This window comes from Amphiprion ocellaris, chromosome 16 (assembly GCF_022539595.1).
Source record: "Amphiprion ocellaris isolate individual 3 ecotype Okinawa chromosome 16, ASM2253959v1, whole genome shotgun sequence".
In the NCBI taxonomy this organism is placed as follows: Eukaryota; Metazoa; Chordata; class Actinopteri; family Pomacentridae; genus Amphiprion; species Amphiprion ocellaris.
In genome coordinates this window covers 28,058,723-28,082,109 of record NC_072781.1, presented here as the reverse complement: position 1 = coordinate 28,082,109, position 23,387 = coordinate 28,058,723, and the positions used below count along the sequence as shown (strand labels likewise).

The 23,387-nt window shown below is 40.6% G+C and overlaps 1 protein-coding gene across 8 annotated transcripts in view; it reads right to left on the bottom strand.

The window, feature by feature from the left end:
- LOC111579916 (LIM domain-binding protein 3-like) overlaps positions 1–23,074 on the bottom strand; it is an 84,936-nt gene extending 61,862 nt beyond the window's left edge. For 2 of the 8 annotated variants that reach the window (XM_055018253.1, XM_055018254.1), the window contains exons 1-3: positions 23,033–23,074; positions 22,708–22,803; positions 11,970–12,176 (exon numbers count right to left, since the gene is read on the bottom strand). In XM_055018253.1, the coding sequence (XP_054874228.1) occupies positions 11,970–12,065 (96 nt within the window). In that variant the 5' untranslated portion in view covers positions 12,066–12,176; positions 22,708–22,803; positions 23,033–23,074. Of the gene's footprint in view, positions 1–11,969; positions 12,177–12,252; positions 12,376–22,707; positions 22,804–23,032 lie in introns of those variants that run through there. The other 6 variants (XM_055018251.1, XM_055018255.1, XM_055018257.1 and 3 more) reach the window with 6 other exon arrangements.
- Positions 23,075–23,387: the final 313 nt, after the last annotated feature.

Below are 23,387 nucleotides of genomic sequence, written 5' to 3'. Positions count from 1 at the left end.
ATTACCAAAAGGAAACAAAACAACCACAAGGACACAAAACAACCACAAAGACACACAAACCAAACAACGGAGAAACACAAAACCACAAAATGATCAGAGACACAAAATTATCACAAAAAGACACAAAATAACCACAAATACACACAAAATCACCACAAAGAGACACCTAACCAAAACAAAAACACACACACAACCACGAAGACACACAAAATGACCACTAAAAACAATGCTAGTCACTAGGCTAATGATGCAAGTGACTAGCCTGGGCACACTAGTTGTTAGGCTAAAGATGGCAGTTACTCTGCTATGGGTGCTAGTTGTTTGCCTAGGGATGCTAGTTGTTCAGCTAAATATGCTACTGACTAGCACAGGGATAGTAGTTGCTTGCCTGAGGGTGCTAGATGTTAGGGAAAAGATGCTAGTGACTAGCCTGGGAATACGAGTTGCTAGGTTCAACATGCCAGTGGCTAGCCTAAAGATAGTAGTTGCTAGCCTCAAGATCTTAAGTTGCTTGCCTTGAAACACCAACTAGCTTACAGATGCTATTGACGACTCTAAGGCTACTAGTGACTAACCTAAAGATGTTAATAACTTGCCTTGGAATTGTTGTTGTTAGCCTACAGATGTTAGTCACTAGCTTTAGAATGCTACATGTTGGCTAATGCCTAGGGGTGCTAGTTTCTAGTGTAAGGATGCTAGTTGTTAGGGAAAAAATGCTAGTGGCAAGCCTAAAGATAAATGTTGATAGCCTAAAGATGCTAGTTGCTAGCCTTGAAACATTGACTAACTTACAGATGGTATTGACTAGTGGCTAGCCTAAGGATGTTAATAACGTGCTTCAAAATTATCGCTGTTAGCCTGAAGACGTTAGCCATTAGCTTAAGAATGCTACTTGTTATAATGAAGCCTAGGGGTGCTAGCGTAAGGATGCTAAGGACTAGCAAATGAATTCAGGTTGTTAGTCTATGGATGCTACTTGCTAGCCTCGGTATGCTGTTGACTAGCATAGGGATGCTAGCAACTCCACAAAGGATGTTAATGATAGCCTAGGAATTCTAGATGTTTGCTTACTATTGCTAGTCACAAGCTAAAGAATGCTGTTGACTAAGATGCTAGTGATTAGCCTAGGGATGTGCCTAAATAGAGGTTTTAGTGTTTGCCATAGACTTATGATCTCTATAGCGAAAAGTCAGATTTACTTTAAGCACAGGCTAATTGCTAGTCGGTAAAGATGCTTGGGACTTGGTTAGGGATTCTGTCATCAACTGTAGCAATGCTAGTTAGTATGCTACAGATACGAATTACTACCGTACTGATGCTAGCAACTACTTTAAGGATGCCTTGACTAGCCTAGAAATGTTATAAAGTGAGTTAGAGATGCTAGTTACTAGCCTATGGAATGCTAGGTGTAACGCTTAAAGTGCTTCTGTACTGTCTTTGTACTAGGTATGGCAGTATAGTTACCTTTAACCAAAGTACTAAAGTAGAAAGGAGGATAGGCCAGATCAGAAGACTCTAAATTCGCAGGAGCCCAGGGTGTGTGAAAACAAGGGAGATGACACAGTATTAGAAGACAATTTGCATTTAATTGCCAAGTTCACACTGCGAAGGGGTTTGTGCACAACAAAAAAAAAAACGCGCCTTCAAAAATAGAATAAAAGACAAACAAAATGAAACAAAATAGTCCTTTTCGTCTCTAGTGGGTTTTTTTTTAGTCTTTCAGTGTCAATTGTTCAGAGTTCACGGTTATGTGTTTGTAACCAGTTGGGTTACAAGTAGGGGTGGGACAAAATATCGATACAGCGATATATCGTCATCCTTCCTCGTGTCATATGAGTATCGATGCGCTGGAGTCAAATATCGATATAATTAATAATACTATTAATATAATAATGCGCTGTAAACCCTGCCAGCTGCCATTTCCCAGCGTCACTACTTAATGCCTCCACACAGCAGCATTAATCACATGAACGAGGCGGAAATGAACTGGCTGAAGAGGAGTTTGTTCAGGTGTAACAGCAGACAGCAAGAGACGTCCTGTCCACATTTAAGTCCAACATGTGGACCCATTCTGGCTTTCGCAACACTGAGGGAACAAGCACAGCTTGCCAAAGATGATGCGATATGCAAGAACTGCCTCGTAAAAGTACAGAACACAGGCGAAACCAGGAACATGCAAAGCCACCTGAAAAGCCACCTGCAAAGCCACCGTCCTGAATCCTCAGCGGGAAAGCGGCTGGTGCGGCTCCGTTTCCATCCTACAGTCTATGTATAAATCTTTCTATACAGTCTATGGTTTCAGTCAGCCTGCAGGCGTTTAAAGCAAAGCTGCATTTCCCAGCGTTACTACGTCCATCTCTGGGTTCATTTGTAAGGACCTCCACCCGCACAGTGTGGTCAAAAATGAAAGGTTTCCAAAAACGCTACACACTCTGGAGCCAAGGTATGAAATATCAAGCAGAAAATATTTCACTGCTGTTCTTTGGTTTACATAAAAGAAGTTCATAAACTGAAATGTTCCAGGTTAATTATACAGGTTGTCAGGCCATAAAATCTGTCCAGATATACACAAAAACGAGCATAGAATGTGTAGAGGTTTACATGCACCAGTTGGTTATGCACTAAAGCACTTTTTTTTTAAAAAAAATGCTTTTTCTGAAGAAATGTGATGGCACATGTGGACATTAGTCCTGAGTTGTAGTCAGTGTGTTTGCAAAAAGCCTATGGCAAGACGAAAGGCAGTTTTTGTTCAGTGGTTCATCCAAATTTGCATCAAATCCAGTGAACGTGACATCAAACTGCAGTAAATAAATGCTGAACTTAACCTTTTTAAAGGCATTTTGTATTTGTCAGTTACAGATATCGTGATGTCGCTATGTGATTGTCTTGCAATATATCGATTATCGCAGTGTAGCTGTATCATGATAGTATCGTATCGCGAGCCGTGTATCGCGTATCGTATCGTGAGATTCCCTGTGATTCCCACCCCTAGTTACAAGCTACCAGTTTGTTCGACTCTTTGGGCTGACGCTCGCCATCGAGTACTGGAAGTTGATCCTTGGTTCTTCTCAAGATTTCCAAATCCGATCCAAAAAAAACCTGACCTGAGGAACAGGTCAGAATAAAGCAACTTAAACTATGACCTGCAGTGTCTATAGCTTGTTACTCTGTTTGTAAAGGTTTTACAATAGTTTCTACATTCCTTTTCCACATTGTAAAACAATTTATAATTCAACATCAACGTTCTACCTTACCAAATTACCAATAAATGAAATTAAAATAATTTACATTTAGTAATTAAGTAATTAGTTTCTCTGCTCAAAAGTATAGTGTGAATACACGTATAAATTAATCCAAAACTGCTTTAGAAGTGGATTAGAAATACAATTAGATTGCAAATGTATCCGAATATATGAAAATTTAGGCAAAGTGCAGGTAAATGCACTTGACATTAACACAGATTCGCGACAGTGTGCTGACACAGATTAGCACCATAGAAAATAAAAACGAGTGCTAACAAACACAAAATACAGCACATTTCACAACTTGACAACATCATTTTCACAGGAACCTTAAAGTAACATTTGTTATCTGGTAAAATAAACCCATTGTTAGGCGTGTGGCCTCACAAGATGCATTTTCTTTGAAGAAAAGCTAGTAGAAGTTCCAATCGGAGGTTAGCATTTAAGCTAGCGGCGATTAGCATGCTAAATTAGCCCACACACACACTCAATGGGACTTACCATGCTAAGCACCACGTGCAGCAAGGGGAATTCCAGCTCACGAGGCTTCACAGCCTTGAATCTCTCAATATCTTTAAATTTAACAAACGAGTTGTTGTTATATTTATACATTTCAATGCTTACTAGTGATGTTACGAGATGTGCCGAGGCGTCAAGCGTGTGCGAGTAATAAAGGGGGCGTGTCCACGAAGCGCGTATCGAGGCTTGCTTCATTTAGGGGAGGAGCCAAAAGGATGACGTTCGAAGCCTCGCAAGCCGGTCGTACCGCGTGACTGGTTCAGGAAGTGGTTCGCAGGTTTGACGTGCAATTCAAAATATAAAGGGCAGTGAAACGCAATGGATTCCCCGTTCACATTTGTTGGATTTTTACCTGCTGTATCTTTGCATTCAATCGGTTTGAGACTCTTTTTTTATAGAACCAGCCAGAAAGAGAAGATTCTCCCCTGTCTGGGAACACTTTGACCTGATTTCTCCTAATAATGTAGGCACATAACAACTGAAGTGTAATATGTATAACTGTGACAACACGACACACCGCTTGTTCTAATTTCTTCTTTTTCTGGTATTTTAAAAGGTGAAGTGTCTGTTGTGTTCCAAGGAGCTAGAGAAATATTGTCCAAAAAAAGAAGCCACCTGAATCCCAGCACTGTGGAAAAAATTATATTTTTGAATAAAAACAAATAAAATGTTGCCCCTACTTTTGTTTTACAGATTGTCACTGGTACCACACGCACAGTCACAAAACAACAAGTAGCAAAAGTACAATAAATTTTATTTATATAGCCCTTATTACAATTAAAAGTATCTCTGCACTTTACAGAAAGCCAGAACCTGCATCAATCACACAGTCAAGCTACAAATCTCAAATCTCTCCCCAATTTGTTTCCATTTCCCCCTCTGTCCCTGCTATCAGGAAAAGCAGACACTATATTAAGTATATTACTTGTTTATTGGCATTATCATTTAAGCACAATTCAAAGCTTCACATAGCAAAGCTAGTGTGTCACTATAGGCACTCTGCCTGTTTTATTTGTCCAGTTGATGGCGCAGTAGAGCAAATGAAGCACCACGAAGCTTCGAACCATAAGTGAACCAATTGGATGGAAAGCCTCAATGCTTCATGAAGCTTCATCTTGCCATCACTAATGCTTACACAAGTTTTAGTGGGTTTCTGCTCACCAAATCTCCGAATTTCTCCACAAAAGGCTGCTACTGTCGCGTTAGCTTTTCCACATCAGCAAAGGATCTCTCTCGGTCCGTGGCTCGAGCGTGTCTGAGGAGCACGTACAGGGCACGCACAGCTCGGGAGCAGGACGGGAGGTGACCCCTACCTGATTGGCTGATATTGACATTGGGATATACAGCCATAGGCTGTTTAAGTTGTCAAGCAATACCTAAGTTAATCTAAATATACGTATTTATTTCTTGTGTTTTTAACTGTTTATCAAAATCTTTAATGAACTTCTATTTTAATGTTCTAACAATATATTTTTTTTTCCAAAGCATGAATATTTATAGTTTTATTCCCGTTTTTAACACTGGGTTACATAGGGTCTAACCTGGGATGCGCCTTAGTAAATAAAGGTTTTAGTATGCGCTACAGATTTTAGATCTCTGCATGAGAAATCAGTTTTACTTTAGGTTATAAAAGAACAAAATGAAGAAAACATAATTTCTTTACTGTTTCCAAGACCCGTATCAGTGAACTCGTTAAAAACAAACTAGGGCAGTAACCTAAACAAGTAAAAATATTTCCACCAAACTTGTGGGAGGTATTGTCTCAGTTTTTGGACTGTTTTCAGCAGTGGATTAACCTATATTTGGTGCTCTGGTGCAGTTCTTTAGTGCAGTGTGGCTAACCAAAGGGTTTTTGATAGTTTCTGGAGGTCTGTGGCTCAGAGGAAGAAGAGATATGAGGCTTTGAAGAAGAAGTAACAAATGTACATGAACATAAACCGAACTTCACACATTCTTTCAAATGTGATTGTCCTTGAGCCCAGAGCAGCAGATTGTGTGTGATTCATCCTCATCTGCCGTTAATCCATCCTCCTCATCGCTGCTCCCTCAACCTGCTGCTCCGAACCTCTGAACCGGAGCAAACAATGAATGGCGGAGCCCCGAGGGATGATGGGAAGCCGTCAGCGCCAGAAAGGGCAGCATAAATCCATCCATCGGGCGTAGCTGCTGCTGCCGCTGCCATGATGACGGCAGATTATCGCCGCATGGCACCGCGCACAGAGATGGAGATAGTGCTCAAACAAAGCTCAGCGTTTTTATGTTGTTCCATGTGTCTGGGCTTGTGTTTATTTCTGTCATTGGGTATTAACATATTTGTGGCGTGAATGTGTATCTAACAGGCTTTTTTGGTCCCCACACACACACAGACTGATAATAGGAAGCACAATGCAGGACAACAGGACAAATCTGAGCAGTTAGAGATGATGACAGTTAGAGTGCAATGACCTGCAATACATCATACAGATCTTGTGGTAAGTACTTTCAGAAGTTCAGGAGGCAACTCAACTTTAAAAAATCCAGAATAACGGTGATATTGCTGTTAACCTTGATTTCAAAGATCTGGTTCATGTCACAGGCATCTCAAGCCTTGCCACAAGCACCTGCAGGCTACTTATGAGGGCCAAATTCACTAATAACCCCTTGAAGTTCTAAACATTGGTAGCTCTGAGGTAAACTTATTCCCTTCCATACAGGATGCCCAGGTTTGATTGCCAGCCGATGCACAAGTACTGTATTTTGTTGTCTTAGTACATGTACTTTGTCAAATGACAAAAAAGCTGAATCTAATCTACAAATATTAGCCCATAAATTGCCTCCAAAAATACAGCCTTTAGATTCTGTGTGCATCACCTGCCCATTACAAACTGTGTGTATTTATATGTTCCTTAAGGATATTGTTGACTAGCCAAGGAATTCTAGCTACTAGCCTAGGGATGTTAACAACTAGTGTTGAAATGCTACTTGCTAACCAAGTGATCCTAGCGACAAGCCTACAAATGCAAGTTGCTAGCACAGTGATGTTAAAAAGTCTAGGATGCTACTGACTACCCAAGGAATACCAGTTGCTGGCCTCAGGTTGCTACTGACTGTCCAAGGATTACTAGTTCCTAGTTTAAGTATGCTACTGACTAGCCTGAAAATGCTAGTTGCTAACCTATGTATGCCTGTTGTTTACCTAAGGATGCCACTGATGAGCTGAGGAATATTAGTCACCAGCCTATGGATACTATTGATTGACTTAAGAATACTAGTTGTTAAGGATTCGTAGTTCCTAGTTTAAGTATGCTACTGACTAGGCTATGAATACTAGTTGCTAGGTTGTTAGTGACTAGCCTATAAATGCCAGTTGCTTTCCCAAGGGACACTTGTGACTGGCTTAGGAATACTATTTGCTAGCCTAGGAATACTACCAAGTAGCCTAGAAATAAGCAGTAGCTAGCGTAAGGACACCAGTGACTACTCAAGAAATAGTAGGTATTACCTACTGACTAGCCTAAGAATACTAGTTGCTAGCCTATGCTTGTTGCTTGCCTAAGGATACCACTGACGAGCCGAGGAATACTAGTGGCTAGCCTAAGGATGATACTGATTGCCCCAAGATTCCTGGTTGTTAGTTTAAGGGTGTTACTGACTGGCCTAGGAATACAAGTTGCTAGACTAGGAATGTTAGCCATTAGCCTATAAACGCCAGTTCCTTGCCTGAGGAAACTCATGGCTAGTTGCTGGGTAAGAGACGCTCGTGACTAGCATAAGAATGCTACTTGCTAGCTTGGGGATGCTAATTGCTTGTCTAGGAATGCTAGTTGATAGCCAATGAAGGCTGGTGATTGACCTATAAATGTTAGTCGAGCTGGGCTGCACAGTGGCGTAGTGGTTAGCACTTTCGCCTTGCAGCAAGAAGATCCCTGGTTCACGTCCCGGCTTTCCCGGGATCTTTCTGCATGGAGTTTGCATGTTCTCCCTGTGCATGCGTGGGTTCTCTCCGGGTACTCCGGCTTCCTCCCACAGTCCAAAAATATGCTGAGGTTAATTGATTATTCTAAATTGCCCGTAGGTGTGAATGTGAGAGTGCTTGTTTGTCTTTGTATGTGGCCCTGCGACAGACTGGCGACCTGTCTAGGGTGTCCCCTGCCTTCACCTGAGTCAGCTGGGATAGACTCCAGCTCCCCCCGCGACCCTAGTGAGGATTAAGCGGTGTATAGATAATGGATGGATGGATGTTAGTCGAGCTGTTAATTTTGTGCTGAAAGTTGCTAGGTTTGTGCTGCTATTTATTAGTCTAGAAATGTTAATTACAAGTGAAGTCGGTTCCATATTGAGGGGGTTGCCGAGGTAACTGTGTGAAGAACTGTTCTCTGTTTAAATGAATCTCTGAGCTCGATGAGCCAGTGACTCGACTTGTGGAGTGATAAGAAGAGATCCTGTCAGCCTCTCAGTTTCCACTGCCGGCCTATCAGGAGCTAAATCAGTCACTGGCTTCAACAGAGACTCCTTTGGCCTCTCAGTGGTCTTATTTTTACCATAACTGCTGCACTGTAGCTTCTGACATCCAGACCCTTCATCACTGAGGTGAAGCAGCCCGAGAAACAAAACTCAGGAACAAAAAGCGCTCCAGCACTTACTGACCAACCCCGTCTCCTACTTTTTCTGCGGAAAACATCCATCTCTTTATCTGTGAACGCATCAAATAACCTGCCAGATCGAAACTACTGGAATATTACTGTCCTGTTAAAGTAGCATTATATTAAATATTTAAGTCGCATGGAATTTTTTTTTTGTCAAAAGTCAAGTTTGAGGGAAAAGTTTGAAATTTTGCAACTGGGGAGTGAAGGACCAAACAGCTCCTCCTCTGAAGCCGGAACTACACTCTCGTTGATCCTCTTTTATCCACTGTGAGTCTGTAGTTTTCAAGGCATCACATTCAAACACATAAGAACAACACGTTCCATATTTACAGTTTATACTACAAAGCTGCAGTTTGGTGTTTGCTTCTTACTACAACTACATTGAGTGAACACAAATGACCAAAATAACCAAAACTAGATGTCTCACAATCCCAAAACGAGGCAAAACCACAAACACAAAATGACCAAAAATGAGACAGTAACAGATCAGAATTAGCATCAGTAGCAAAATGAGACACAAAACAACAAAAAGTTGATGCACAACAACCAACAAGAGATAAAAAAAAATTGCAAAATGAGACACAGAACCACCAAAATGAAGCAGAAAGCAAACTTTAACTGACAAAACTGTCTAAATGAGATGCACAACAATGCAAAACATGACCATAAAGAGACTTATACCCCTCAAAATTACACAGAACCACCAAAATGAGACAGAAAAAGAACTTGGAAAGACAAAACCAGCAAAAATAAATGCACAGCAACCACAAGGAGACACAAAATGACCAAAATGAGACACAAAACAAACAAAACTTTACGCACAACATCTACAAAGAGATAGAAAATGAACAAAATGTGACACGTAGCCACCAAAAATGAGAAAGAATTTAGATCGACAAAACCACCGAAAATAAATGGACAGCAACCTCAAAGAGACACAAAATGACCAGAATTAGACACAAAACAAACAAAACTTGATACACAACAACCAACAAGACATACAAAACAAGCAAAATCAGACACAGTACCACCAAAATGAGGCAGAAAATGAACTTCTGTGGACAAAACCATCTAAATGAGATGCAGAACAAGGTAAAAATTATCATAAAGAGACAAAAACCTCTCAAAATCTGATGCACAACTACCCCAAAAAGACACAAAACAAACAAAACTTGATTCACAACAACCAAATAGAGATTTTAAAAATTAGCAAAAGACACACAGAACCACCAAAATGAGTCAGAGAAAGAACTTGGATAGAAAAAAACAGCAAAAATTAATGGACAGCAACCACAAAGAGACACAAAATGACCAGAATTAGACACAAAACAAACAAAACTTGATACACAACAACCAACAAGACATACAAAAGGAGCAAAATCAGACACAGAACCACCAAAATGAGGCAGAAAATGAACTTTGATGGACAAAACCACCTTAATGAGATGCAGAACAAGGTAAAAATGACCAAAAAGAGACATAAAACCACCAAATTAGATGCACAACTGCTCTTGTGTACCAGGGGCCTCTACATGTTTGTTCACAGGGGTCTTCTGTTTCTGAATATAAACAAGTCTATAGGCTACTTCTCAGGCCTTGGATAACTAGAACGGAGGCTGCTCTACTGTCAGAAGATGCAGAAGACACCTGTGCAGCCTCCAGAGCAGCTCAGAGATCACGTCAGGTCCTAAATCACGCAGCAGAGAGAAGGTCAGAGGTCATAATGTCAGCGTCCTGACAGCAGCCAGAGCAGAGCTGCAGGACGTTTCTCCGTCTATTCAGAGAGATCAGCCTCTGAAACCAACACCTGCTCCACTTTTAGGCCTCCGGCTCTGCTTTCGGCCTCCCTGACATATCAGGGCGCCGCAGATCTCAACATGACAGACTTCAAGTGCTTCAGAATCAGCCACAAAATCACAGCTCACGTCCAAAAACAGCCGAAGCAAACAAACAATAAAAACTGACGACAAGGGACACAACACAGACAGCTTTAACCCTCTGAACCCCAAAACACCAACAAAAGTTGACAAACTTGCACCAGTTATTGTCAGATTTTCAGCTTTAGAAACGTGCTTGAACTTGCCGTGTGTGACTTTTGGCAAAACTAGCAAAATCTAAGCTTAGAATTGTGTTGTCAAAATCGCTTATTCTACACGTGTCATTAAAAATTCACCAAAAATCAAACATTTGCAGTAATGGCATTCTGTTAAAAAAAAAAAAAAAAAAAAAAAACTGTGTGCTCCTCAGCACAACCGTGAAGCCATTAGTGACTCAGCTGTGACCAAAAGTTACATAACAAAAATTCATGGACGTTTTTAACTGGGCTAGGCTGAACTGCAGGCAGTGACAGAAGAGAGCTATGAAAACAAATTATAAATACAAATAGTTAAATATTTATTGCATGTAGAGAGATGTTTCTGAAGGCAATTCTTCATCCTCCTCCCAGGCAACCACTGACTTTCACTGATTCCAGTATGAAGGCCTGTCTTTCAGTTTTATCTATACAATGTAATTAAACTCATTTAAGCTATTTTCTAAAATATATATATTTTTTATTGTGTTGCACCCTAACTTCTAACTTCAGTTCATTTTATTTCCATTTTGTGTTTTTACATGATAATTTGATGCATTTCTTCTTTCTTTTCCTGACCCTGTCTTTAGGACAAGCTACAATGAGCCCTTGTGGCGTTAAACTATTCTGGGGGGTATTTTTGACTTTATTTTGATGGTGGATAGAGGAGAGATAACATGGAATAAGATGGGACATAGCTAAGGTTGGCTTTCTAAACCCGTTAAACCTCAAAACCCACTAGCAGGTTTGAAAGGCATGGTTTATGATTTTAAAGCTCACCAGGAAGACATCATTAATCAGAGCCACAAACTGTGTTCTGTCAGGAAACTTAACAAAAAATAAGTTTGAAATCATGAGGTTCCATTCCATCCGGTTATTCAAAATGTATTATTTAAAAAGTTGCTAAAAATTGCTCAAAACCCGACTTTGCTAAAAAAGAAAAAAAATCTGCATTTTTCTGTGCAGCCATGAAACAATTAATGATTCAATTATGACCAACAGTCACATGACAAAAATTCAGGGATGTTCTAGCTGAACTATGATGAACTGCAGGCTGTGTTTACACAGGGCAGAGAGGGGACAAATTTAAAATGTAAGTTGGAAAATATCTTAATTATGAAGATTTGCCATCGTTCCCTACGATCGGTAACACCTGTAGGAAGAATGTGGCATGTGGGGATTCCTTGGTTTTCTCGTTTTTTTGTAAATTTTATAATCAACTTTATTTTTTCTTTTTTATGATTTGTGGTGTGATAACTACTGTGTCATACAGCACAGAAGACATTTTTGAAGTCTTTGTGCTGTTTCTATAGAGGCACTGCAGTGAAAAATAAGCCCACAATGAGTAAAAATGGGAAACGCCCAGACACCACTTGGAGTTCAGAGGGTTAAACTCTCCTTGTCCCATTCTCAGTCACTTCTAGAAACTTCTTCTAAACTCTTACAGACGTAGATAGGTGTTGAAGAAGTCAACAAAAACCTGAGAAAGTCTAAAAATCAGCAGTTTCCTACCCTTGAGATGGTCAGCGGCATGTTGAAGTCCTTCCCCCCCTGCAGTCTGAAGCCCCAGGGGCCAGGGCCAGGCAGCGACACAGTGTAGGCACTCATTCTTCCAGAGATCCTCTGAAACTAAACCAGGTTTTCTGAATAAAACCCCGCAGCGGCTGGAGAGACTTGACAGGAGGGAGGAGCGGCGGCGTTGGCAGCGGTGAGTCGTCTCTGAGAGAAGACAGAGGAGAAATGAAACAGGTGAAGGGAAAAATGTGCAGCTGAGAGGAGAAAGAAGAAGACCTGCCTGCTCAGACGAGCTGAAGTGACAGCCTAAGAATAGCCAGAGATAGCACTGTGGCATTGTGGGGGGACGGAGGGGTGAGGAAGGGGTGAGGTAGGGCAGAGGGGGCAGCAGGGAAAGGAGGGGGGGTGGACTTATATGGCGTGAAAGGGGACACCCAGTATGCCAGGCTCGCTGTGATTCACCAGAGCTAATATAGACCCAGCAGATTCTTCTAGACCTCCCCCATCTTCCTCCCCCGTCCTGCAGGGTCTCCCTCGGACCCAGTCAGGGGTTGGAAACTTCTAATTATTATCTGTGGCGATAAAACAGAAAGGCCACGAATGAAATGCCTCTGATAGCTGAAAGGTCAGCAGCAGGCGGTTCAACTCAACCAGGGCGACTCGCCTCATCAATCACAGCGATCAGCTCATCAGTCTGATCACACAACTGCAGGAAAGTGTGGACAAGACTAAGATAACAGGTGGAAATGGATTTATATCATCCCACATGCTTTCTGAACACACTTTCTGAAGAAGCTCATCACTCTGGTTTCATTACACAGACAGAGGGAAATAGTGCCTTTACTGGGGACTATTTTCAGTGGTGGAATAATTCACATCAGTGCTTTGGTACTACCATTAAAGACTGTTTTAGGGTGTTTACACTTAAAAAGGTACACAGAATATGTATGTATGAGCTTAATATGTTCAAGTATGATAAGTTTAATGACTGAGCGGGTGGTGCTAGTTTTGTGACCACATGCTATAGACCAGTCTAGGGGTGCTTATATACCTGGCGTCAGGATGCAATAGACTAGCCTAGGGATGCCAGTAACTAGCTTAGGGTTGCTAATTTCTAGGCTAAATATAATGTAGACCAGTAGTTCTCAACTGGTCTGGGCCTGGGACCCACCATAAAACTGAAATGACAAGTCGTGACCCAAACAATATTTCTCCAAAAATCAACAATTTATTGATTGAGCGTTCAAAGACAAAACTTTTAAACCTGAACTCAAGTACTTCACAACAACTCAAAATCAAGCAGCAATACTAATTCAAGTACTGAGGACTTTGAAACAAGTAGAACAATAGCCTCAAGTAGTTCTCAGGATATATAAAAGTGCATTTTTTTTTCTACAAAAAAAGTGCAATTCAACAAAACCAGTAGCTTCTCATAATACTGCACAAGTCTGCAACATTGCTGTTGTAGCTGGAGAAACTATGTATAGAAATATGTGCAAAAGAGTCCAAAACATGAAAACTGATGAAGAGCATTCAACAAATTATTAAAGAAATGCTTAATGTTCTGATCAATCTCAAAATGTAAACACAATAAAACATTTTTCAAAGGGCTTAACTATATTCGAAAGCCAATATTTGTGGAAAAAAATAGTGTGCAATATTGAAAGAAAAGTGTGTTTTTAAGCACTTACAAATAAACAAAAGTCACAAGTCACAATAAAAGTACTGCAGAACTACATGAAGTTCTAATGGCTTAGCTGAGGATGCTTTTTGGCCTTTACAAGAGTCTCAAAATCTGGCTGTATGCATGATAAAGCAACTCTGAGGTCATGCTCAATGTTCAGTTTATTTCGGTATTTTGTTTTCAGCTGAACAAGAGCTGAGAAGCCGCATTCACAGAGGTATGTGGTGCTGAATGGTAGGAGGATTTTTACAGCTCGACTAGCAATGGAGGGATACTCTCTCATCACATCGTTGCACCAGAACTGGGAAAGGCTTACCTCTGTGAATTTCTTTCTGAGAGTGCGGTCACATGATAGCTCCACCAGCTGACATTCATCGCTGCTAGGCAACGTGATGCTTTCCATGTTTATTCCAAACGGGTCGCGCACCCAGTCGTCCTCGGGTTGTTTATCGGGAAAGTAGTCGCTAAACCGCTCGAAAAGTTTATTCAGATGCGTGCTTTTGGACTCCTTTGTCTTCGATGTAGGAAAATCCATATTTAATGTACTCGCTGTCGTACTTGCGTTTAGCCATGCTGCTGTTGCTATGAAAACATGCAGTTTCTTCTACAGTAATACGAGTGTCCTCACCGGTCGCTGCTGACACGACGACCCCCTGCGGGTGCGGAGGGGAACTACAATGACTCGCCACTAAATTGGATTATCTTTATTTTTCTCTCTTTTTAGAAAAAGGCTCGCGACCCACCAAAAACGGCCCCGCGACCCACTTTTGGGTCGCGACCCACCAGTTGAGAAACACTGCTATAGACCAGCAGAGGGATGCTACAGACTATCCAAGTGATGCTATAGACTAGCCTAGAGATGCTAGTGACAAGCCAAGGGATGCTACAGACCAGCAGAGGGATGCTACAGACTATCCAAAGGATGCTATAGACCAGCAGAGGGATGTTACAGACTATCCAAGGGATGCTATAGACCAGCCAATCCTGGGGATGCCAAAGACTAGCCTGGGGATGATAGGGACTCGTTTAGAGATGCTAGTGACAAGCCAAGGGATGCTATAGACCAGCCAAGGGATGCTACAGACTATCCTAGGGATGCCACTGAATAGTCCAGGGATGGTAATGACCAGCCTAATGATGTAGTCGCTAGACATAAATTGCCAGTAACAAGCCTATTGATGCTAGTGACTAGCTGGAGGATGCTCAGGACTTGTCTAGGGATGACCTTCTATAATAAACAAATAAAGCTTTAGAGTATGCTGTAGTGATGACAGCAGTCAAACTAGAAACAGCTTCTGTCTGCACAGTAACACATACATGTCGGGTTCGTGGGTTTTTGTTTTGGCAGGTGTTAACAACAGGTGACACATGCTGCTGAGTTGTCAGCATGTGTGAGGTTTTATTTAATGACTACAGAAACATTTCTGGATTACATAACAACACACAATGGCAGCAAATATAATCATTGTCATTGTTTTTACTCTATGTCCAAACTGAAACATTGACTGTCCATATTTTCACATTAACCCTCTGAGGTTTGTCCATTTGTTCACAAAATCTGAAGAAGCCAAAGACACGTCAATGTTTTTTTTTTATGTTGATAATTGAGTGGAATGTCAATCACGAAAATTCAATATTAAATGACAAATTAAAACTTTATATTTGAGGAACTAGAATCAACACCTGTTGGACACATTTGTTTAAAAAATTATGATGAAGAAACTAATCAAGGATGATCCTGTGAAAAGATTATCTGTTTTTAAAAAAGAGAAAAAAAACAGTTTTTAAAACTTTGTGCTCATGTGAAGAGTTGTACTGTATTTTCAGTGAGGTAAATTTCAGGCTGTGGGACCAGCAGGGGTCCAGTGACCTGCTTGATCAGAAACTCCAGCTGACCAACAGCTGTTCACACTCTGACAGCAGCTGTTTTTATACAACTCAACTGTTTCCCAGATTACACTGTGGTGACAACAGACTTTTATTAACTCAATGAAGATGCACATTAACTGAAACACAATCTAAGAGAAGGATATCAGGGTGGATGGAGGGCTAAAAAAGCTGGCAAATCCCACACCAGGGACAAGGTTTACACAACTATTCAAAAGTATATAAATGTCCTTATTTTTGAAAGAAAAGCCTTTTTTTTCAATAGAGATAACGTTAAATTAATCAGAAATACAGTCTAGACATTGTTAATGAGGTTAAATGACTATACTAGCTGGAAACAGCAGTTTTAGCTAACTATAGACCGATAGCCAACCTCCCATTTCTCTCTAAAATTCTAGAGAGAACAGTTGCAAATCAATTAATAAACATTTACAAAGGTATAGCTTGTTTGAAGAGTTTCAGTCAGGCTTCAGAGTGCATCACAGCACAGAAACAGCTCTAGTGAAAGTTACTAATGACCTTCTCATAGCTTCAGATAATGGACTGGTCTCTATACTTATTTTATTGGACCTTAGTGTGGGAGTTGACACAATCGACCACAAACTTTTATTACAGCGACTAGAACATTCTATTGGCATTAAAGGCATAGCACTGGACTGGTTTAAATCCTACTTATCAGACAGGTTCCAGTTTGTGCATGTCAACAATGACTCTTCTGAGCATACTAGGGTTAATCATGGAGTTCCTCAGGGTTCTGTCTTAGGACCAATACTGTTCACATTATACATGCTTCCTTCAGGCAGTATTATTAGAACAACACAACAACCGATCTCCATCATATCTTAAAGACCTGATAGTACCATATTATCCTAGCAAAGCTCTTCGCTCTCAGACTGCAGGCTTACTTGTTGTGCCTAGACTCTCTACAAAGTAGAATGTGAGGCAGAGCCTTCAGTTATCAGGCGTCTCTCCTGTGGAACCAGCTCCCAGTTTGGGTTCGGAAGGCGGACACCCTCTCTATTTTTAAGACCAGGCTTAAAACCTTCCTTTTTGATAAATCTTAGTTAGGGCTGACTTGGGTGACCTTGAAGGGGTCAACTGGAGTCTTCATTTGCACAACTGACTTCCCCTTTCGACATCCCTTAGTTTTGCCCTTAGTTATGCTGCTATAGGCCTAGGCTGCTGGGGGACGACTGTTGATGCACTGAGCCCTTCTCTAAATACCTATGTATTTACTATATATACCATTATTGCATTACACTCACTCTGTTTCTCTCTGTGTCCTTTCTCCAAGTGTCCCAGAGCTGGATGCTTCAGATCTGTGGTTGTTCTCCCACCAACTGGCCTTGTCTCCACCTGTGGGATGCTGCTGCTGACCTTCCTCCAGCCCACTGCTTCCAGCTGCCCATTTCCACCAGTCTACTCTGCATCGCCCTCACTATACTTGATATGCTCATCTACATACTGTTTGAATTTTACTACCAGCTATATATGTAGTATATTTAATGCCAGAGCCGTACATCATAACAGTAAACTATGAATCAGTCTCAATGTTAGCTTGTACTTTGTACGTATCATCTAGCTTATCATACATGTATCCAACTGTGTGTTATATGTTCCCTGTTCCCCACCATCCTCTTCTCCCATCCCTCCCCCTCTCTACCCCTCCACCCCTCTACCCCTCTACCTCTTCTGTCCCTTTCAACCAGCCGGCCAGCTGCAGATGGGTCCCCCCACATAAAGAGCCTGGTTCTGCTCAAGGTTTCTTCCCTGTTAAAAGGGAGTTTTTTCTTGCCACTGTCACCTTAGGGTTTGCTCTGAGGGTTCAGGCATATGGGTTCTGTAAAGCATCTTGAGATAATTTGGCCTGTAATTGGCGCTATATAAATAAAATTGAATTGAATTGAATTGAATTGAATTGAATTGAATTGAATTGAATTGAATTGAAATCAAAAAGAAGACAGTCGGTGCATGGGCTTTTTATTACCGTGCACCGTCTTTATGGAACGTTCTTCTGTCTGACATTTGGCAAACTTGCTCAGTAGAGGTGTTCAAAGCAAAGCTAAAGACCCACTTGTTCTCTGCTGTACATGAATCTTAACTGTGAGGTACTGTGTCTTCTTAGATGTTCTCATCAGTTTTATCGTCATTGTGTCTTCTTAGCCATTGTTTTTATCTGTTACCATTTTATTGTAATTTATCTGTTGCTTGCTCTGTAAAGCATTTTGATTTGAAAGTGCTATATAAATAAAGTTATTATTATTCTCGCCTCAAATGCTTTTAGAAATACTTTTGCCTGAACAGTTTGCAACCGAGCCGCCATGTTGGTCCAACCTTTCTGGGCTGATTCACGCTTTACTGCAGCTGGCAAACAGACTTTAGGTGTATTGCCGCTACCTGCTAGACTGGAGTGTGCATCAGTGTTACCAGTGTGCCAGAAATTAGGGAACTGAGAAAGGTGCAATTAAATGCATTTTTTTTAACACATTGTTTTTTCTGTAATTAATTATTCGTAATTAACGCCTTAAAGTCCCAGCCCTAATGTAAACATGTGTAAATATGTGTAGTGATTTGTTAACTCAACACAACCTGCTGCAGAGTAAGTTAGGTGTTCAGCATAAGTTACCATGGAGATGCACCTGACAGAAAGTGAACCACTGTCAGAGTCCCGAAAACCTCAGGTCTACGTCCAAGAGCACTAAACTTGGGTTTATATCATTTAGAACCATGAGGTGCTAACCCAACTTCAACAAAATGATGTTCCAATGTGCAATATCTAGAAGTGCAACATGAGTTTGTGTTTTTATAATCCCTAATATATACCAAATAAACAATCTTTAAAAACTTTGATACATTTGCACATATGATTTCCCTTTATATTTGCACATCTCCTAGTGTACTTTAGATGTCTGATTTTGTGAATGTACCAACAGGATCGCTGCTTAATTTCAAAGGAATTCTCTTCTATTCCCATTGAAACACCTCCGACGGACCGATCAGTTCTCTCAGAAAATGGAATCACCACTCTGAAAGATCTCATGTAGCTTGGTGGGCAGATAGTGAAAGAGGCAGGTGAGAGCTGCAAGCAGCGTCAAAGCCATTCCGTTGTTCTATGCTTGTATAAATATAATCCTAAAACAGAGACTGATAAAGCCGTAAAGCCTTGTGTTTCTGGACTTTATAACATTTGCAGTAAACCCACTTATCTGTTTGAATGTTTTGTTTTTATTTGCCTCCTAAAACCATTTAACGCCACCAAGCAGCTGAGAGAATAAAACTGTCTTACATGACATAAGAATGAGACAGAATGTGAGATTACTGAATTGATCCTCCACATCACTATGAAATAGTGCTATTTTTATGTCTTGAGTAATTTGTCTTTTTTCTCAGCATCATAAAGGAACTGCATGTGTAATTTCGTTGTACACTATAGTGCTGCACGATGATAATTTACCTGAATGTTGCATAAGAAACCTACATCTGAGCAATTTTTACATAATAAAAATGCTGCCTATAGCATTTCTTATATGAGGCTGTGATATTGATGAGCCTATTAACTCACACAGTTGGGATGTTTTTGCAGCTATCGTTGAAGGTTTTGGATGCAGCAGTTGTTTAGCGTTTAATCTATATGATAGTCTCAATTTCTCATATGATGATAACCAACTTCTTGTTGGATCTTAGCAAAACTTTTAGGCCCCGTGAAGCCTGATAACGAAAAAATACCCTGAGTATGTTAAAATTGCTTCAAGGTACAGGCCTGTAGTCCAGTAGAGTCTATGTATGAAGCAGTAAAATCACTCAGTCCAACAACACTTTTCACAATAAAAGACTGAAAAATGAGTCGCTCCGTGTTTTAAATGAACTTTTCCCTTCAGTGACATCTGAAGCATCTATGCATGTTCACAGCCTGACCTGTGGCTGTTCATGTATGTCTAGGGGTGTTGCGGCCCTCTGCAGCGACTGACAGGCTGATCCCAGAGCAGCCCGATCTGCTCAGCCTGTTATATCACCGGCTAAGTTTAGACGCCTTTGTGGCAGACAGGAATCTGACAGAGAGCTTTCCCAGGCCAGTGAGTGAGTGTTTAAGGTTAACTGGGAGAAAGATTTCACACACATCTGCAGGGAACCACAAGTCTGTCAGAGTCATTAATCGGCTTTGCGATGGCTACACAGCTGCAGAGGCAAGAGGGTCGAATAAACTGAGCTGTATGATTGAGAAAATAAACAACAGAAGAAAGATGCAGATAATAAATATTTAGTCTGCCTCCTTGCTGCCGAGGTAAATGAAATAAATGGTCTGTAGCTCAGATAAACAGCGAAACTAAACTAAAATCAGTCTAAATTTCAAACAGCAATGACAGATGTTCCTACTGATTGACCTGCAGCAGTCATTGCTAATGTTTGTAAGCAAAGTCCAAAAACATGGAGAAAAGAAGAAGGAGAAATAAATAATTCATATTGTCACATGATCAAAGATGCCATTTCTCCAAGCATCAAACATATCGACACCGAAATTTAAAAGAGCAGTAAAACAAGCCCATGAGACAGAATTTAAACCCCATTAGGAACTCTGATTAGACCAATAATAATTGTCTAATGTGTTGGATGGGGAAACTGACATAATTTTTAAAGATATTACTTGTAAAAATTCAGTTATAGGCAGCTGAAACTTATCAGTTTGCATTAAAACTCATTAAAACTACAGTTGAGGCATCCTAAATGTGAATTGTTGATTGTCAAAGAGTCAAATTTAAGTGTCAGGATATCTGCAATTGTGTTTTGACTGGTAGGAATGACCGACTACAAGTTGTAGTTGTGACTACTAATATCTCAGTTTGTCCAAAAATATCATTCAAGCTTTATTTTGAGTTAGATTTTAAATGAAGATATCTGGAATTCACATTTAGGTTACACTGAATGGAAGATATGTTAAATTAGTTTCCTCTACAGCTTCAGTTGCCTCCAGTCAGAAATAACCTGCAGATATCCATCACATAAACCCAGCCGACCTTTCAGAAGCTAAAGGGGCTCAGCGTGAAGTTTAAAACACAAACTGAGTCAACTGGATGGAACGATGTGGGAACGAACCATTCCAGCTACACCAGCCGCCTGCTAAAGAGTGTGTCAAGGGGCGCTTGATTCAGGAGGCGGGTGGAGTGATACTGATCTCTCTCAGCATGACAGCATGTGTGAATAGTCTGTCATTTTAAACAGCTTCTTAATTGAGCCGCCTCGTTAAATCAAAGGTCAACTGAGGAAAGAATACAGGCTCCATTTACAGAGAGTCAGCCTGTGTGTCTGGTGAGATAAAGCATCAGAATTCTTCTTTAAAACAACATTAAGAGACAATTAAACTGTTCAAACTGACCTTTAAATCTGAGGCACATCCATGCTTTCTTTAAGGGTGTTCGTGACCCTAATACTGAGTAAATACCAGCCTATCCCCCATCAATATACAGTAAAAAATGTGTTCCTTTAATGATCTGGGTTGACTGATCTGGATTTATTTTCAGTGTTTCCATTTGTTAAGGAAAACTTACACCCCTCTCCCAATTATAGACTTGGCTGCACCATGAATAAAGCCCTGCATATTTTTGTGTTTTTTTTCATTACTAATTAATAAAATATAATATTTATTATAGCTTCGGAAGGACAGAAGACTATGTTGTTGCACATTACGCAACACAGAAAAAACTCTTTTAAACATTTATCAATTGAACATCTTTAAACAATATATTGCTATGTTATGGATGTGCTCTGTTTTGTTAATTAACAGATAACATCTAGTAAATTCAGCAGCTAATTTATACTGGTTTAGGTTGGGTAAAGTTTCAATTTAGCCATTAAAACGCTGTATCAGGCCTGCTATCAGTTAGCACCTAAAACATAAGAGATTAACACTAACTAGCATCTCAATTTACCCATTAGCTTGTTAATTTAACAGTAAACTCCTTTGTTTCACTTGCTAATTGTTTAGTTTAGCAGCTAAAACAATATTGTTCAGTTTTTTTTAATTCAGTTTAGTTTAAGATAAGCTTTCAAATTAGCTTAGTTTCACGAGGCTAATGGGTTAGCTTAACAGCTAGCTTAAATGGAAACAAAAGCTTTAGCTTGCTAGCCAAGACAGTTTTACGTTCTTTAACACATAATTTATTTCAGCTGCTAAATTATTATGGTCCAGGTTAGGTTAAGCTTCAACATAGCCATATAAATATTTTCTATTAGGTCTGCTAACAGTTAGCACCTATAACACGGTAAAAGATGAATGCTAGCTAATGGTACAATTACTCCATTAGCTAGCGGTTAAGTGTGTGATTCTGTTAGCTAACAGTTCAGCAGCTAAAACAACTTTGAGTATTTTGTGGCTTCAGTACTTTGGTTTATTTCTTTCATCAACCATATAGATTTTTCTGTCAGTCATTTAACCGTTGGGTTTCTTGGTTGAATTTATGTCGCATTATTTTAAGAAACACTCAAACAGACAATTAGTTGACATAAAAAAAACAACTTTGCTAAGAACAAACATGTCAGATTGACGTACTCATTAGCTTGTACTTGTAGTAACCTGATTGGTGGATTTAAAGAGGTCTATTATTGGGCACAAAAATACATTTTAGTATTTACTTGCATAACTTTCAGGGAACCTTTAGAGAACGTGCCCTGAAGATTTCTGTTTGTATGTTGAGGAAACTAGCAAACTGTTTAGAGAACCACCGAACAGTAACTAAGGTTACTGCTTGCCAAACTTTGACCGAACGTTACCTGAATGTTCCCTGAAGGATCCCTTGAGGTTCTGTATAGATTACTTTATGTTTGCTCGAGGAACCACCGAACAGAAATTGTGAAGGAATGTTCTCTGAAGGATGCTGTTTGCCAAAAATGTTAGAGAATGAATACTGAATACACTCTCAAGGTTCCCTAAAGATTTCTGTTTGTTTATTCAAAGAATGACCAGACAGTAACCCTGTAGTGACATTCTGTGACAGTTACTGTTTGCCAAACCATTAGAGAACAGTAAGTAAGAGTAGTAAGAGTAAATGTAATGAATGATAGAATTCAGCGTTCAGGTTCAAGAAGAGCCTTAAACCTCGCAAGAAAAACTAATGGAACTTGTGTTTTCTGTTGTTCTTCTTCTGGTATTAACAGAGCGGCTGTTCTCACCTCTGATCTCAGATGATCTGCTGGATGACACCGCCCACCTGCTCCTGCTGCTTCCGCCCAGCAGGGCCCCCTCCGTGCACTTAACCCGGTGTGTACCTGAGAATAAAACAAACCCAACATGTGAGCTGAATCCGGGCCTCAGAGCCGAACACAGCCGCGGCTTCAGCGGGTCAGAGCCGCCGCTTGGGGTGACCCGGCGGTCGGAGCAGCGAGCCGGGCGGGCGGTGCAACTTGTTGCTGTTGCTGGTGGAGGTGAGGATGATGAAGATGAAGGGATGAAAGAGCACAGAGGAGAAACAGTCCAGAAGTTGAACAACCAACCTACCTGCCGCCGCTGGTTTTCCCCGCAGCTCCGACCGTCACACACCGACCGCACGGCCTGTGGCGATCCGGGGATCCTGCTCCGGTCCCCGGGCAGAGAGCTGGAGGGAGGCCGAGGAGGAGGAGGAGGAGGAGGAGGAGGGGAGGAGGAGGGGAGGAGGGGTGTTAACAGCGGATTTTCATTAGCAGGGTTTTTATTTAAAGAGGTAGCAACACCTGAAAACTCAGGAATCCACTTTAAACTATGAAACTTAACTTTTGTAAATTACACTGACTTTTTTAACAATACTTCTAGTCTTATTCAATTTTTTTTTAAAAATCTTAGTAGGAACAAGCATTTTATAGAGAAACATAAGATT